The sequence below is a fragment of the Miniopterus schreibersii genome (assembly GCF_964146895.1).
Source record: "Miniopterus schreibersii genome assembly, chromosome: 11".
NCBI lineage: Eukaryota > Metazoa > Chordata > Mammalia > Chiroptera > Miniopteridae > Miniopterus > Miniopterus schreibersii.
Genome location: NC_138111.1, coordinates 22,152,947 through 22,171,174, shown reverse-complemented (window position 1 = coordinate 22,171,174; position 18,228 = coordinate 22,152,947). Strand labels below are relative to the sequence as shown.

The following is an 18,228-nucleotide window of genomic DNA, read 5'->3' as shown; positions in this document are numbered from 1 at the left end:
ACACTTTCTCTTTTTTTCCCCCCAAGAGAACACAATACGTCTTTATGTCTCTGGTGTATATAGTATTTAATACGACCAAAGGTTTTCCACATGCTCTTATATTCCTAATGGTTTTGGTTTGCTGTGCTAACTACTCATGAGATTAACCAAAGAACTTACATGCGTATATGCATAACCCATGGACAGAAAATAGTGCTTCCTGGAGAGGGTTTGTGAGTGGGACAGAGGGGGTCACTGGGGGGGAAAAGGGGGGCATCTGTAATACTTTCAACAATAATGATGAATTAAAAAAAAAGGCAAGGTTTCAAACTCAGCGTGGAGTCACTGTCTCTCATTTGCCTCACCTTTTATCTCTCAAGCCTAAATAAATGTGGAGTGCTGAAGTTGGGAGGCGTATTTAGTAGTCACCGTGGGTTGGTGTGACAGCGATACTATGCAGAGGGAACGCACATTGGGCACGAAGGCACCAATGCGCTCCGTTTTCCCTTCTAAGCTCCCAAAGTCATTTAAGCACTAGGAAAAATGTATATGCAGACCATCAGGGTGCTTTTGGTGACTACATTAGGGAGCAAATTAAGTACTTATTTCAAATCTAACCTAATGGGTTATGTAATGGGTAATACATCACTTATCACATAACTGTTATATGCCTAGAATTGTACTAGATCCTGTGAAAGGAATCAGACAGACACATGAAACAGTCCTGCAAGTAAGGATTGTTCACAAATCGCTTTGATGATATTTTATGCCTATAAAGTTTAATTAATTAATAATAAAGTCTACATTTTCATGAGTTCTAGAAACCTAAATGTTGTTAAAGGAAAGCATGTCATATTTTTAAAAATTTCACTGAGAGAGAAAGATTCCCTAAAGATCTAGAAATTAACGTGCTTTTAAAAACAGCAGCGTGAGGACTCTCCCTAGTAACTTCATCACACTGTTGTTTATAACCTGTAAGTAACCTCCCTTCGTGCTCTGCCAAGTCCTGTTTTTAGGCTGTGGACTTGTTGCCAGGGGCAGTATTGGATGGAATTTTCTGCTATGCACCTCACCGAGAATAAATCAGCAATAGGTTTTTTTTCCTTTCCAGAATAAAACAACAACGATGAGAATGTTCTCTGTTCGGACCTGGAGCCTTTCTGCTCTCTGGCAGGGAGAGCTCTTCCACGGGCCATTTTGGTTCTTACCCTCTTTGAAAACAACGTGGGGTCTGGAGATGATGAGAACGGCAAGACACGAAGTCTTGGGGCACAGATGGAAGTGTAAACAGGAAGTCGGCGGGGAGTTAATTGTGTGGCATCTGGCCCTGGGGCCCAGCAGAGGCAAACAAGCCATCTCACCGGTGCCTTTGGACAAGATGAGGCTGCTCCCTGAAGACAGAGATGGAAAGTGCAATCCCTCATTCTTACGCCCACAGCCAATGATTTATTGTTTAGCAGCTGCTAATGGCAGAAGGGACCTCAATTACCCAGTGAATCTGGGACAGGAAAATACGTAAGATCCCTTCCATATCTCCAGATGCCACAAAAAAATGGGAATTTCCCGTTGTTACATCACAGTGGGGTTCTATGATGTTCTTTTAGCTTTCAAGATTCCTCCCTTTTCTTTCCTTCTTGTGACTTTGCTATCAGGCTGCAGGCTTCATAGACCATGGCCACTTAATCTCTCTCCTCCCAGCTTCTATCCCTGGTTCAGGGGGAGGCCACTTGGCCTGGATTGATTTTTCTGGAGAGAAGGCACTAAGAAATAGCATCGGCCATGACACTCCCATTCAACCCCAAAGCGAAGGCTTCGGTACAAAGTTTGCTGATGTGTTTAGGGGAGACAGAGGACCCTGTGGTTGGGAAGTGGAATCAGAACAGTCTTGATACACTAGTTAACACACAGGGAAGTACAATTTTATGGGCTCAGGACTTGGACACCCCCCTGGGATTATTTCAAGTCAAAGCGTTTGCTGACAAGTGAACATGGCTGTCTTGAGAGCCAGCATGCACTGTCGGAGAAGGGAAGCCGGGTGTTAGGAGACACGAAACTTGCTGGTTCAAACGACCAGCTCCATATATCAACTGTTGTCCAAAATGAAAGGAGCTACTGACAAAGCAATCCTTCTTTGGCCCTGAAGTTTGATTGATTGGGTTGATCAAGTTGGAAGCAAAAATTTGCTGCCAGTGGGGAGAAAGGCAAGCCGGAGGTCCCAAACGAGGTTTTGTTTAGGACTCGTAAAGGTTACTAAGGTACAGAATGAGGTTTTTTCCTACTTATTTTCCGATTAGTGGAAAATACATTTAAGAACCATGAGATGTGGATTCTAATTCCAGTATCATCGCCTCATTGCATGATTATGAAAAAGTGATGTGATGTCCCCAGGCTTTCTTGTGTATAGTGAGTAGATGAGATGAGATCAACATCAGGGTCCTTCCAGCTGTAAAATGTAAGCATTCTAGTTTTTACATTTTTGCCCATTAGAAAACAGATTAATTTAAAATTGGACTGCCCATTTATTACACTATGCCGCCATTCCCAGATATCTAAAACCACATCGTTTGGGTAACAACAATGTTTTTTTTTTTCCTTTCCTTTCCTTTTTTTTTTATTCTAACAGTGGGCAAATAAATGTTTGTGGAGTAGGTGAAAAATAAATCCCTAACTTCAGCAGCTTAATAGCTAAGTGCTTATGCGTCGAAAACGAAAACAAGGGAAGATGAATAGCGTTTTGCCTCTGACTTTGGCATTTGTGACTTGCTAGGTTGGCAAAGCGAGCACATCCTGAGCAAGAGTGAATTAGGAGTGACTGATTAATACCTTCTATGGCAAATGGCTTCCCCACGGTAAGAAGTTTGCAGTCAGCATCTATCGACACTTCATAATCCAGAAGGGCTTTGTCCATGATGAAGGCGTCCAGTTTCTCTGGATCGTTCCTATATTTAAGACCAAGAGAAGAAAAGCAAAGAATAATTCATTAATGGACAGGAGGCACTGAGGCTGACAGCTAGCTTTTGTTTAGGGGACAGAAACCTGAACCCTAAGGGCATCACAAGAAAGCTAGCTGCTGACGCGGCCTTGTTACATCTCAGTGGCCTCCAGGGAGCAGACCAGGGAAACAGCCTCTCTTATGAGAGACCATGGCCTCTTTCCAGTGGCTTTATCCACCGGTTCCTTCGTGACTTCTAAATCCAGCAACAGAGTCCGAGTGACCAAATTGAATGGGAAGGTTCATGTCTTGTACATTGACTGAAGGACTTTTTGTGTGCCAAGCATTGTATTTATTATTCTGTACACATTTTATCACTCAGAATGACCATGAGGTGGGTGGTATTATCCCATTTTAACAGGCGAGGACATTGAGGCTCAGAGAGTGGAAGTAGCTTGATCTGGGTTATATGGCTAGTAAGTGTTGGAGCTAGGTGGGCTCATTGATCAGCATGTGCACATTCCTATTTCTTTCTGCCATGATCACTATCATATTTTTGAGACCAGGCATCATTTTATATTTAGGAGGAGATATAAGGAAATTCAAATAAGAAATCTAGCACTCCTGGGGGAAAGAGAGTTAAGGTCTCTTTAAAGTCCATAGACTAGCTTCCAATAAAACCAAGGGGAAGAATCTGTAATAGATCTTAGTGGCCTGTGTTATTAATTTATCTTCAGAGATTCATGTCTCACTCCCATCCGGGGAGGTAGTTCTGGCAAGAATCACTTAAGCAGGTGTCCCTGGACTGTATCAGTGAAATGGCCACGGGCTGGGCTTAAGATGTCAACAGGTGCCTTGTGCATCCTTCATGTGTTCTCCCCACTTTTGGACCCAGGCTCAGAGACAGTCCAGAGGAGGGCTCTGCCTCAGCACCAGCTGAGCTCCCACTTACGAAGGGGGGGCAAGGAAGGTGGAGGTTTAAGGAGAATCGTTTAAGGTGTATGAGATGACTCTTGTTTTCAGTCACCTCAAATCCTTTTTGGAAAGGTGTAGGACATCTAGCCATCTAAGAAAGGCTTTCTGATGCTCAGCGCTGTCCAAACAGCTGGGCAAAGAGAACAACTCCTCTCTATCCCATCTGGGCTCAGCCATTCCTTACTTAGAGCTCAAAACGAGGCTATTGTCATTCAATACAGAGGAGAACATGACCAGGGCCCATGTCTGAAAGACAAAGGCACCCTAGACACCTCTAGATTCATCACTGGGTGGGCTGTACACCTTTACACGGATGGCTTTGTCTGGGGCACACATGGACACGTATTAAGTAGGTCCAGTTCCCTTTTGGTGCCAATGACCTTTGCTCCCTCCTCCTGTTCTTCCAGGAAGTCAAACTGCCAATTCACAATACATCCCTTTTTCCACGGGGCGATGGATTTAGGTTATAATGAGGCCTATGTTTAACCTTAACCAAAATGAAGAACACCTCCTAGCTCCACAGCCGTGGGAAGCTTCAGAAAGGGTTGGGGATGTTAACTGTCTCCTAGGAGCTGATGATAAGGAACCTTAATGGAATCTTGGCAATAAAATAAAAATCGAAAGGTGTTTCTCCAGCCAAAGTTTTACTGCTATATTAGCAGGATGTACCTTGGGGGCTACATAGCAACAGGTTACCATTTACCAATACTCTGCAAATATTTGTGGTTGCAATAACAATAGAAAAAACTGGGGTTCAGTTTTTCCGACAAGTAATTCCTCAGGTCCATTCTCAGTGGTATCCTTAAACAACTTCTGATTGTGGACTGCAAAGTGCGGCTGGCTATGACAGGCCTCTTACATAGGAAGGCAGGAAGCACTCAGCCCACAGACTCTCATGGGGCCCTGAGCCACTGGTGAGGAAGGGGCTGGGTGTGAGCCAGGTATAAGCAGCTTCTAGACCAGCTGAATCACCTTACAGTTGGCAGAGCCTCCAGTGGTTTCTCCCATCATAGATTCATGCTCTTTTTGAGTTTCATTTCATAATACATAAAACACAAAACGCAGTCATATGTAAATATACTAAAAGGAATTAATGCTTTAATAGGAATTGTTTTTTTGGACAAGCATCATCTCTGAAAGCAGGGCCCTAAGTAAGTAGAACTAAGCCCAGGGGAATTTTGATAGGAGAAGAGAGGGACAGGTTTAACACAGGAACCTTTCATGTACACAGGACTTCAGGGGGTTGTGCCCTGCAGGCTCTGGGATATCGAGGGGGTGGGTAACATGAGGATTGTGGTTGCTTGGAGTGGTGGCTGAGAGCTTAGGCTGTAACTAGGCCAAAAATGGAGACAGAAGCCCAGGGATTAGAAGTGAGAGGACATTAATGATAAGCTCTGCCTATATTCCAATTTCACCTCGATCAGTGAATTCCTGATCGAGCTTGTTCAAAGGCAGATTCTGGGATGGGTCCTGAGACACTGCATTTCTCATGTCTCCCAGGTGCCAACTAGAACATGAATGCTGCTGGAACATGGACTACTCTTTCAACATTCAAGACCCACTTTTCTGTAGCAGTGGTGGGATTCTAGAGACCTGCTTCTAGTCCTGCTCCAGCCACTCGCTAGCTGTATTACCACGGACAAGTTGCTTCTTCCTGGCCTCAGCCTCTTCACCTGCACCTGCTTTTCTAACTATTTCTTCTCTTGAGGCTGGAGTGGGGTGAACGCTGAGCATTGGGGCCAAGGAGCACCACTAAACTCTGTGTCCAAGAGGGACTCTAATGTTCTTGTGTTCTTGCAAAATTAAAAGTACCATTTCATAGTATTTGAGCACCATATATAACTTTGCAAATCTGAGGGCACCAGGCTTCCTTTCTAGACTCTATTTTAAAGTCCATAAGGTTGTATTAGGGGCCTATTACTAGGGCTCTTGAGAAACACAGAACCAGCCATTCTGCCCCATGAAGTTAACTATTTTTTCTTCTTTCTTAAGAAAAGAATTTGAGGTGGCAGTTCCTGCTGTCCATTGGGAGGATCACCGTGGTCAACCATAGAGAAACCAATTTCCTGATGCATTCTGCCTCACTGATTTGCAGGCTCCAATAATTGGCCACGGCAATGCGATTGCTCTTCGTGGCTTCTCACAGATTTTGATGGGAAGGATGCAGACATGGGATCATTGCTTTCCATCTTATTTCCTCTCTACAGGAAATCTCTAAGATAAATTCCTCTTCCTTGTGGAAAGAGGAGAGAGTCCATGGGCTTAGAGATTCACTGTGAAGAAAGGGGTTGCTCTGGGACACTTTATGTTCTGGCCACAGTCCCTGAGTGTTTGATCATTTCTGCACCATTGTTTTCTCAAGTGAAGTCAAGCCAGCATTTTCTTCCCCCACCATCTACTACAATAATGACCCCACTGGCACTTTGAGCAAAGCTACTGCCACCTTGAGACTATGCAGGTAACTAGTAATCTAAGTGACATAATTAAATGCACACTATTCCATACTGCCTCCTGGCTCTCACACAGTGGGTGGTATTACTGAACACACAGTGGGTAGGTTTAGCTGTCATTTTCAAAAACCAACAAACACCGCATCAGTGAGAACTTTTTGGTCCCAAGAGTTTGACACTCACTTCAGATTCTCCACTCCATTGGGGGTGGCCGGTACATTGTACCTTCTCATGTACTCATGCATCTCGGGGAAGCTCTGCCTCACATAGTCTTCAGCACTGCTCTCCCGGACAGTTCCAAAGCGGAAGCCTTGGGAAGGATGATGGAGCTATGAGGGGAAAAAAGAAATGTCTTTAATATAAATTAGTCTTAGAATTGTTTTCAAATTTTTATTTTTTCATCATTATTTGAAATCTAATAATGTAGAATTTTATACCACAGGCAAGTATAAATATGCACAATAGAAATGCGCAGACACAGGGAGGGAGATGCTCCTTCATATTTCAGCTTTCACATCAGTAATTGTTCTATTTTCCAGAAGCAAAGAGATGGAAAAACAAACATAATATATAAAACAATTTTCTGCTCTATACTGAGGACCTATCACAATTTTTAGAAGCGGTATCAACAGGCATGTAGAATCAATCTTGTTATTATGAATTGCATATCAGACAAAGTATATGGTTAAGGTAATAAATTAAAGATCGTGCTCCTCTTTGGTTAGAAATAGACAAAGGCCAGCTTAAAACCTAGGATCCTGAGGTTGAAATATACCTGACCCAAAGCAGTGACTGTATCTCTTTTATGTTTATCTGTCTTTTTCTTTTTTGTAAATATATCTTTATTGATTTCAGAGAGAAGAAAGGAGAGGGAGAGAGAGAGATAGAAACATCAATGATGAGAGTCATTGATCGGCTGCCTCCTGCATGCCCCCAGCTGGGGATCGAGCCCACAACCCGGGCATGTGCCCTGACTGGGAATCGAACCCTGATCGCCTGGATCCTAGGTCGATGGTCAACCGCTGAGCCACACCCGGCCGGGCATGTTTAACTATCTTTATGTTATACAGCAGGTCCTCAAATAATGTTTCATTCAATGTCATTTCGTTTGGCATCTCAGAACGCTGATGAGATGCCAGAGGACCTTATCTCTTGTTTATATCAATTAGCCTGTGGTACAATTGATTTTGTTAATGTTGTTTTACCACAGTTCCAAGACCCTATCAATGACATTAATAGGACTGACTGTATTATATTTTAAGTCTGCAGAATTTATATTTGGTGTTACTATGAAATGATCTCTTTCCTTTAAGTATTATCCAGTGCTGAGTCATGTTGTGTATTTGCTCAAGCGGAATAGTGTGTAAGACAATTAGGAGCAACAGAGAAGGGGGTGGGGGGAGACCCAGTAATGTCATAGTTCCCTAGGTGCAGACCTCCCAGTGAGGAGAGGAGCACCGGGAGTCCGGCAGAGGCGTCCTGTCCCTAGGACAGACACGACAGAGCACAGAAACGTTAGAATTCTTGAAAGCTGCACAGAAGTGTTAATGTGGAATCTACACTTAGATTATTTCAAATATAAGAATGAACTGGGATTGGGCCATATTATGAAAATAGTGGAATATCCTGGAATCGGCAGCATTTTTGAGGTTATACTTCTCGACAACCATATACATCTCTGACAGGTGTTCTAAGCATGTTTATGGTATCGTGTGTGCATTTTTTTTGTTCTGCTTCATGTTAACATATTTGATATCACTGGTTCTGACCTGAAGCCCTGGGGACAGAAATCCATGGATGGGCTCAGAGCCCAAACCTGATCATGTCGCTCACTTGCTCAACACCAATCAATGGCTCCCCACTGCTCTTGGGATAAAGTCAAAACACTCTTCACGTGGCCTCTAAGGTTCCGCAGATCTTGTTCCTGCCTTCTCTCCAGCCTCATCTCCCCACTCTCCCTGGGGCCCTCTACTCTTCAGCCAGTTCTCTCAGTTCTTCCAACGTATATTTTTGATTGATCAGAGCCCTTCCCCCATAGTCTTCATTCTGTCTGGAACGTTCTCTCCTCAGCCCTACTTTCCCTTTGTGTAGCTAACCCTTAAACTCACTCCTCAGAGAAGCCTGTGCTGACTCCCACTGTGTCCCGCAGTTTCACAGAGTAGGTAACACTTGGAATCACTTGTCTAATGTCTGCTTTTCCTGCTGGCTCGTGAGTTTCCAGGAGGGCAGGACGCATGCCTACCTCATTTGTATGGTCATAAGTCTTCAACATATAGCTGCTACCACTGTCATCATCGTCATCGTCATCATCATCATCATCATCATCATGATGCAACAAATACAGTGCGTGGCACATAGTAGGTTCTTGATAAATAATGTGTTAATAAGTTGTCATTATTAACACACTATTCTCTTAGGTTAGATACGTTGCCAATTCAATACTTTTGTCACACTTCATGTCGTCTTTCCCCTTAAAAAATATTTTTTTCTATTTGTTATCTTAATTAATTGAAACAATATGCTCTTTTTTATTTCTGTGTGTGGGCTTCTAACGGGAAAAAACAATGGGCTGCTCAGCAGTCACAGAATAACAGGTCAGAAGAGGGATCTAAGAAGCGACTGATGCAAGCCAATGGATGAGGGGCGTCTACCCTGGTGTCCTTGTGGTGTGTAGTTCAAACAGCCAGGGTGTCAGAAAGCCTGAGTCAAGGAGGGGGGATAAAAGTACACAAGGAGCTAAAGCATCTGAGCTGGATTACAGCCATCGCCAGGAAGTCCCAGAGAGAAAGGATTTCTTTAAAGTCTCAACTAAATATTTCACTAGCTCTTCCAATTGTTATATTTGTGTCAACTTCTTCAGGCCTTGGGGAAATATGTAAGGTTAAACTACCTATTTGTATGTGAATTGTTCAGTATTAATGGAGTACTGAACTCTACCCAGAGCACCTATGCAGAGAAGAGTCAGATAGACATTTCACAGAAAGCAGAGAAATGGCTCAAAAAAACCCCCACCAAAACCCCACCAAAGAACACCCCCCAGAAGTAAACTCGAGAAATAATCAAGCTGCTAGGTCCAACGTAAATGTGATGCTTTAAATTAAAAGCCAAACCCTAATATTGCATATGTTCATTTGAGGTTTTGCATTTGTATTTTTCTGAGATTGGTATTTAAATAATAAATGGAATGTAGCACTGGACCTGGTACAGTGTCCTTTGAAACAGGGTGGAAAGAGCCCTTCTTAACTTGCCCAATGGAATTCATTGAGAGCCTACGGACTCTAGGATGTGGGGTGGTCTCAGAGTTCGGAGGGGCTTTGAAAGTCACCTACTCAAGTTGTCTATTGATGCCTCCATGGCAGAGCTGAATATCCCACCTGGAGTTTCCTCACGATGTAGATTCTGACTCATTTGGCTGAGGTTGCAGCCTGAGAGTCTGCATTTCTAACAAGCTCCCAGTTAATGTCCATTCCTCGGTCCGTGGACCAGACTTTGAGGCACTGTTAAGTGCTCCTAAGCCTCTGCTTGAATGTCTCCAGTGAGAAATCTTGAGTGATTTCTGTATATGAAGGATAAGTTTGTGTCCCCACCCAGCCCACCTATCTATTTGAATATGTAATATAACAACAACAATAATAAAATAACAGCTAATATTTTCAAATATTTACTATGTGCTAATATATTTAAGTCTAACTACTTTTATTACTTACTGTTACACGTGAAGAACCGAGATTCAGGGCTATTGTTTAAGACCAGCAGACAGTGAGAAGTTAAGATCTGAATCTGCCTGCGGGGCAGCCCTTATCTTATCCAGCACTGCACTCTGCCCTTAGAGACGTGCACTGTCCAAGTTTTCACGATAACTTTGAATAATATACACCTGTCTGCACTACAGTTCCAAAATCATTTTGGTTATTATAGGCGTGGCCATATAATTTATATTGCAAACTAGGACACTTCTTTAAAAGGGGACACCGTTGATAATCACATGGGAACAACAGGCACATGAGGACGGTCCCTAGCAAACAACTGTGTGTGCGCCCAGTTATTACTCATGCTCTGAACCTTAGAACAGCGATTTTCAGCCTTTTTCATCTCACACATAAACTAATTACTAAAATTCTGCAGCACACCAAAAAAAAAATGTATATTTTTTGCTGATAGGACAAAAAAATAGATATAATTTTGATTCATTGATACCGGAGGGCTATTGCTGTGCCGGCTGTTGTCATTTGTTTTTATTTGACAATCTAAGGGAAAGAGGTCAGTGGCCCTGACTGAACAGTCAGGTACTGTGTGTTTTAAAAATTCCTGCGGCACACCGGTAGAAAATCGCTGCCTTAGGATATAGAAAAATAAAGCTGCGAGTAATGTTTCTGGGCCCTACTCAGTTTCCCATGTGAATTACTGAGTCATTTATGTTGTAATTCTTTCTCCAATGTTATTCTTATTTTCTTCTACAGAAGCTAGGCTTCTCCATTTAAATGTGAGCATTTTATTGCCTCTCTTCATTTTCGGTCTGAAGTTCTGTGTGTTAGGTCAGCTAATCTCTAGTCAACACACTCTTTGACATCATGTTTGATTTATATGAGCTTTAGCCTGGGTCATTCTGACAACTTGAGTCATTGCATCAAGTCCCTTGGATAGACTAAGGCTCAGCAAATTATGCCCCACGGGCCAATCCAGCCAGCCACCTGTTTTTGTAAATCAAGTGTTGCTGGCACACAGCCATGTGCATTCACTTACACGCTCTCTATGGCTGCTTTCAACAGAGGAGTTGAGTAGGTGGGAAAGAGACTATGCAGTTTCACAAAACCTAAAATATTCACTTTCCTGCCCAAACAGAAAGTGTTGGCCAGCCCCTGATATAGACAATATTGATCTAATTATTTCCTTGACTCCCATATTTCAAATTATCCCTCTATTCAAAAGTCCCACCGGTTGCTGGGCCAGTGTGGATCAGTGGATTGAGCACCATCCCTTGCACCAGGAGGTCACTGGTTTAATTCCCAGTCAAGGCACATGCCTGGGTTCCAGGCTCAATCCCCAGTGGGGGCCATGCAGGAGCAGCCAATCGATGTTTCTCTTTCATGGGTGTTTCTGTCTCTCTCTCACCATCTCCTTTCCCCTCCCTCTAAAAAAAAAATCAATTAAAAAAATATTTAAAAAAAAATCCCATTGGTCACTTAAGAGATGCCACCTTTGCAGGTGAATGAGCAGAGGTAGGTTTGATAAATCTCAGCGGCTTCCTGGCACTGCCCAGATTCAGGCTTTAGTGCAATGACACATCTCATTTCTAGCTGCATGGAGTATTCAGTCCTCCAACAGGAGGTCCCGCCTTCTCAGTCTTTTCTCTCTTTCCAGGACCAGTAATAGGAAAGCTCCGGTTACAAATTTCAAACTGAAACATTAGTATGATGCTTAAACTAATTTTAAATTTAATTTTCAAGCCCAGGGGTGGGGGGTATTGCAGCAGCCTCCACAGGTTTGAGGATTCAATCTAGCTGAGCTGCTTCATTGCTTCCTTTTCTTTGCTACGTTCCTCTATTACTCATCCTTTTGATGCAGACTTTGTTAAAGATAGAAAATATTATCTACATATTAAATATTTGAATATTACCTAGAAATATAGATAATATTTTCTATATTATTTCTTCCATTATTTTAATAATGGTAATAGCCGACCCTGATTGGATATCTCCATTCCAGGCACTGTGCCAAGATCTTAAATTCATCACTTCATTTAACTTTCACAGCATCCTTCTGTGGTGCACATAACTGTTATCCCCACTTTAAAGAAGAGAGAACTGAAGCTTGAAGTATTAGAGCAACTTCTTGCCCAAGGCCACACACAACCAGAAAGTGACAGATCAAGGAACTGAATCCAGAAACTGGAGAACGTGTACTATTAATCTTTAGTTCACACTGACTTCGGGAAGGATTCCTTTTTGTTTGAGAAGCTATAGATAAGATAGGCATTCCTTAAGCCTAACAGTCAATTTAATCCAAACAACTAGTGCCAGCTTAAAGGAACTAGACAAAGAGCCCATATCCTTTGGGCTTTTGAACAAGGTGTTTATCAGTTATAGCAACAGCAGCACAAACAGCAATATTTGAACTGTGCTGTTTACAAAACTCATTCATACATATCATTCCATTCACCAGGCACAAGCCTGATAGTTTCTATGTTCTATTCATTAAAGGCAAAAAAAATGAGCTAGGTAGATTGGCTAAGCTCTCTAAAACAAGCACATTCATCCTGTATCCCATGGGGGTCAAACACTCATGCTCAACATCCAAAAGCATTGGGGGTGGCTGTAGAGGGACTGAGCTACTCGTCCCTCCCTTGCTGGCATCTCCACATCTTCACACACATCTCTGTTGCCCACACTGGTCATCTTATTCTTTTTTTCACTCTTCTTGGATTACAGGTGGGGGCTGGGGATTGAACCTGAAGAGAGATGTCAAAGCTGGGGAGCCTGTAAAAATATAGAGTCAAAGCTAGAGGAAAGATGAGTAGCTGGAGATCATTTAGTCCATTCATTTATTTTTATAGATAATAATTCAGGGAGTTTCTATTTATTAAGTACTCCCCATGTGTCGGGCATTGTGCTAAATCCTCACATGGACGATCTAATTTAAGCCTCATAACAACCCTATGAGGTACTTTTCATCTCTAACTTTCACACTAGAAACTAAGGCTTGTGTTTAAATAGCTTGTCCTAAATTGCTCAGCCAAAAGGCATATAGGAGGGCTCTGAACTTTGTCCGGCTCCAGATTTAGGCACATGATGAGAAAGGCAAAGAAGGGACTTATTCCAGGTCACGCAATAATGCAAAGGTGAGCTTAAAAAACCTTCCTCCCTCAGGCCCAGATATAATCCTGTCGAATGTATGATCCCCTCCCCAAATGTATATGGCTGATAAAAATAATCTTTATTTTTTCTTTACAGTATGTTATGCTCAACAACACTTCCCCATCCACTCTTTATGAAACCTTAAGTTCCCAGTCTACTTCCTTCTTGAAAAAATAATTTCTTGGATTAAATTTGCTCTGCAGTACTCATTTACTAGGCCTCTGGAAGTCCCTGGTATCTTTCTGTCTCATACCTAGTGACACAAGGGGAGGGCCCGTGATCATGGTCTTTATAGTGTGTAGCCTTCAGACACTACAGAGAGCAAATCAAAGAATCTAGCCTTTCTACAGGGGAATTACCATTACTCTGCTGTGAGTGTTCTATCCATGTCTTTGCTTCCCCTCCCCCTTTTTTTCCATGCACGTCATTTCATTTTGCTCTCCTCTGGCCCCGGTCCCATGTCTCCTTCCATTCATCTGGAGCGGCCTGTCCTCTTCAGGTCACTGAGGTCCTTCCCATTGTCTTACTCAACTTCCCCGTCAAATCCCGTTTCGTGTTGAGTGATCTGGTAGCGCTAAGTCCTTTCTTCCCTCTACGTCAGACTAGTTACTTTGCTACGGACACTGCGAACACCCTTGGCGCTTCAATAAAGAACCATGGAATCGTAAGAATCACAGTGGCGGTGGCGACGATGTGGCTTACCCTGTGCCGGGCATTGTTTAAATGCTTCAGACATGTCAACTTTTTAAATTCTTATAACAATCCTTATAACAATTTCTAAGAACCTTATAAATCCTTATAACGATCCTGTGGCAGATGCTATCATTACATCCATCTCATAGATGAGAATCCAGAGGCACAAAGCAACTAACTAACTGGGTTAAGCTTATGGGGCCGGTAACTGCCAGGCCTGAGTTGCCTGTGGGGCTCCACTGTTTATGTTCTTGACCGCTATAGTACACAGTATAAAAGTTTTTTGCTTTAACCCCTAACTACTGTGACATTGACTCAGTTCCCTTGTCTGCAAAATGGCTGATGGAAAGAGTTCAGCCATTGTACCTGTAGCCCAACAGCCAATCATGGGAGCTTAATTAGCTCCTAGCAATCTGTTAATACTAGTGTCTATGATTTATTGTGCTGATGACATGCACAGCCCTCCACATTCATCATGTCATCTCAGGCTTCCTATGGCCCTGTGAAGTAGGTTCTGTTAATAACACCAGTTTGTGGATGGGGGAAATGAAGCTCAGATACATGAAATAATTTTCCCCAGGCTCTTCAGCCCATGCTGTTTGGAGTCAGTTGTCATACACACACTTACCAGCTGACTCTAGAATCCAACTACACGTAAGGTATTATCTTAATGGGATTTTCAAAGGTAATTATGATTGTAACACAATTACTTTAGAACCATGATCCCTCTAAAGATGTGATTCCCCTGTAAATAGCACAATTGAGGCCTGAACCAGGTCAGCTGAGGCCAGAACAGACACCTCTAATGGAAAAAGGGAGGATTTCTTTAAGCCACTAGCATCAGAATAACCCTGGCCTTTCGTTTGTATAATGGACTTGCTTTCCAGCCAAAAACTTCAAGGTGGAAAATGGTCTGTGGCCCATGGAACTCAAACTTCTCGCTTGAGTCACTGCCCATCACCAGCAGCACTGTCCTTGCAGACAGAGCAGGCAGGAAGGACCTTGCCCAAACTAGAGTCAGCAATTATGGGCCGATTAAATGCAAATGAAGAAAAACAGCTATACATTTACCTCCAGTCTAGTGATGTAAGCTTTTTGGCACAACTCTACCCAGTCCTTGTGGCTGAGAAACTGGTTTCAATGCCAGTTTTGATTTAATTATATAACTCAGAGGAATTAAATATTGAAGCATGACCTGAAGGATGTGGCTTTCATTCAGGGTGCAAAAGTACAGTAGGAGGTTTAACCTAAAGGTCCGTAATCCCACAGCATGGACCCCAGGAAGCCAGCCTCTTAGAGAAGCTGCTCAAGAAAAATATCGGACAGAAAGACAAACTACTGAATAACAGTAAGAAGAGAAAGCCTTTCCTCTTGCTTTATCTTTCCCTTAGGCCAGCCCTTGGGGGTGATTTGGGCTGCATCTAATGATTTTATTTGCCAGTGAAGAGTCTACCTTTGCGTGGAGTGCTCAGGGAACCAGTGATGGTGCCAGGATGATGGAGGGGCCCTCAGGGATCCAAGCAGCTATTCTGAATCAGGGCATCCAGGAGAAGACGACTCCCCTGTCCCCTGTCCCCTGTCCCCTGTCCCCTCCCCCGGGCAGCCTGCCTGTAGCACTGTCCCAGCTTTTCCACTTGAGCCCATCTCCCAGTTTACAGCTGAGTTGGTGTTTGCCTATCTTTCCTTTCTGTTCAGCACATTTGCTCCTTTTAAATGAATCACAAGAGCAGCACAACTAAAGTAGCATTTTGCTTTGTGAGCCAAGCCTCAGAGGGCAGCAGTCAGCTGAGTTAAAAAGGCATTTTCTTTCTCCTTCTTTTGCATATTTGAGAAAATTTTCATGCAGCAATAAAAAAACAACCTGCAATGATTCATAAAGTACGCGGTTGGAAAAACGAGGATCAGCAAGATGAAGCAATTTGGCTAAGACGAGACGACGGAGTGGAACCTTGCCATCCGCACATTTAACGTATTGAACTTGCGCACTGCCTCTGGAACGTACCCTGAATATAAGTTCTGATTCCACTATGTGGAGTATTCCTCACAGCAAACAGACTAGAAGCATGAAATGAGGAGTTTATAATTCACATGCAGAAACTGGCCTGGCACAACCGAAAGAGCAGATCTATGGACGTCTCTAGGGACTGGAGAGCAGCAGTAAATACTTACTCAGCAAGTGTGATGAACACACCCACAGTGCAGGGAAAGAAACAGTGAAAGTTGACTCAGAACTAGAAACTCATGATGTTAACTAATTTATGCTGAGTTTAAAAGTGTGCATTTTTTAAAAAAGAAGTTAAATGTATCTGATTGGTATAAAAAAGTAATTGTAAGTGGAAGCTATTTTAAATATTTTTATTTTTCAATTACAGTTGAGAGTCAATGTTATTTTGTATTAGTTTCAGGTGTACAGCATGGTGGTGAGACAACTACATACTTTACACAGTGATGCCCCTGATATTTCCAGTACCCACCTGGCACCATCATAGTTATTACAGTATTATCGACTATATTTCCGATGCTGTGCTTTACATTCCTGTGACTGTTTTATAACTGCCAATCTGTACTTCTTAATCCCTTCACTTTTTTCACCTAAGCCCCTCCTCTGTGGCAACCGTCAATCAGTTCTCTGTATCTGTGAGTCTGTTTCTATTTTGTTTGTCCATTTATTTTGTTCTTTAGATTCTACATATAAGTGAAATCATATGGTATTTGTCTTTCTTTGACTGACTTATTTCACTGAGCATAGTATCCTCTAGGTCCATCCATGCTGTTGCAAAGCGTAAGATTTCATTCATTTCATTCTTTTTTATGTCAGAGTAATACTCCAGAGTATATATGTACCACAACTTTTTTATCCGCTTGTCTGTTAATGGGCACCTGGGTTAAGTGGAAGCTTTTTGATTGTTTTAAAATCATCTGTTACATAAATCTTCCTCTTTTTTGTTCATATTCTTATGCTTTTGTAACTTAAGTATAGTTGGTATACAATCTTATGTTGGTTATATTAGTTTCAGGTGTAAAATAGTGATTTGACATTTTTATACCTGACAATGTGATCACTCCACTATTTCTAGTGATCATTTGTCACGGTGCAAATTCACTACAATATAATTGATTACATTCCCTTTCCCCTTTTCACCAGTCCCCTCACCCCTTCCCTCTGGCAATCACCCCTTGGTCTCTGTTTCTACGAGTCTGTTTTTGTTTTGTTTTGCTTGTTTGTTATTTAGATTTCACATATAAATAAAACCATTCAGTATTTGTCTTTCTCTGACTGACTTATTTCAAGTTGGCTCATTTGCAAATGGACCATTTGCTTTCCAGAATCAGAGAGTGTTAGACCCGGTTATGTTTGAATGATTTAATTCATAACCCTGAATTTGCCCATAAGAAACCAGAGTGGAATGAGGTTAAGTGACTTCTCTGAGGCCAAAGACTTGATTATGGAAAAGGTGGGATCATAACCTAGTTTCCTGGGCTTTTGAGATTGCATGAATACTGTAAATAAAAATACAGTAAGTTTTAAAAACCTATAAATATACAGATGTTTAAGAATGAAAACAGAACAGAAGCAACCCTGAAGATCAGATCCATGTTTGAGCTGTTGAAAAGGAAATTATGGAAAAAACTTAACTAGTTTCACTTTACGAAAAATCTTCAAAAACATGTTCATTTATTTAATGTCATAAGTAATACATGAGTCTCACTGTAAAATACAATCAGAAGTTTTACTGCATAACCATTATAGTATCTCTTTTCTTCCCCGATGCTGGGGGCAGCCACTACTGGTATTTTGGTGGCTCCATGAGCATTACTGAGCTCGCCTCACTGCCTAAGGGGCCGAGTTTGACGGGCAGTCAGGGTACCAGCATCCTCACTGGGCATTTCAGGGCGAACACACTTCCTTTCTTGGTTTTACTGCAGAGCTTTCATCTTAATCGTACATTTCTGAGGATGCAACTGTGTTCATCGTTCATCTTCCGTAGACTCTAGGTACAGAGCAGAACTTGCTGGCTGATTTATTATTCTGATAATGGAGGGCACAATGAGTGTGTGAGTGTGTGTGTGTGTGTGTGGTGTCTTCCTTTGAGATTTTAAAATTTATGCCACTTGCCTGGAGGGTTAGTATAAGTCTGTAAATTATACAAATAAATTTCATATTCCTTGGTAATACTTCTGGGCTTCTTCTGAGAATTCCCATTTAAAAATGGTCGCAGGCTTCGTTTTCAAGATATATGTCCAAGCATAAATCCTGACTGCCATTATTGTTGGCTGTAATTCTTCCCGGAGAAGCCAAGGATGCATCTGGTCTTGGCCTATTGTTAGAAGTATGAGGAAAATA

At 42.2% G+C, this 18,228-nt stretch overlaps 1 protein-coding gene across 2 annotated transcripts in view; it reads right to left on the bottom strand.

Moving 5' to 3' along the window:
* The window catches only part of GRIN3A (glutamate ionotropic receptor NMDA type subunit 3A), a 125,924-nt gene that overhangs the window by 34,797 nt on the left and 72,899 nt on the right, over positions 1 to 18,228 (bottom strand). For both annotated transcript variants that reach the window (XM_081151830.1, XM_081151831.1), the window contains exons 4-5: positions 6,520 to 6,665; positions 2,803 to 2,918 (exon numbers count right to left, since the gene is read on the bottom strand). In XM_081151830.1, coding sequence (XP_081007956.1) covers positions 2,803 to 2,918; positions 6,520 to 6,665 — 262 coding nt within the window. The remainder of the gene's footprint in view (positions 1 to 2,802; positions 2,919 to 6,519; positions 6,666 to 18,228) is intronic.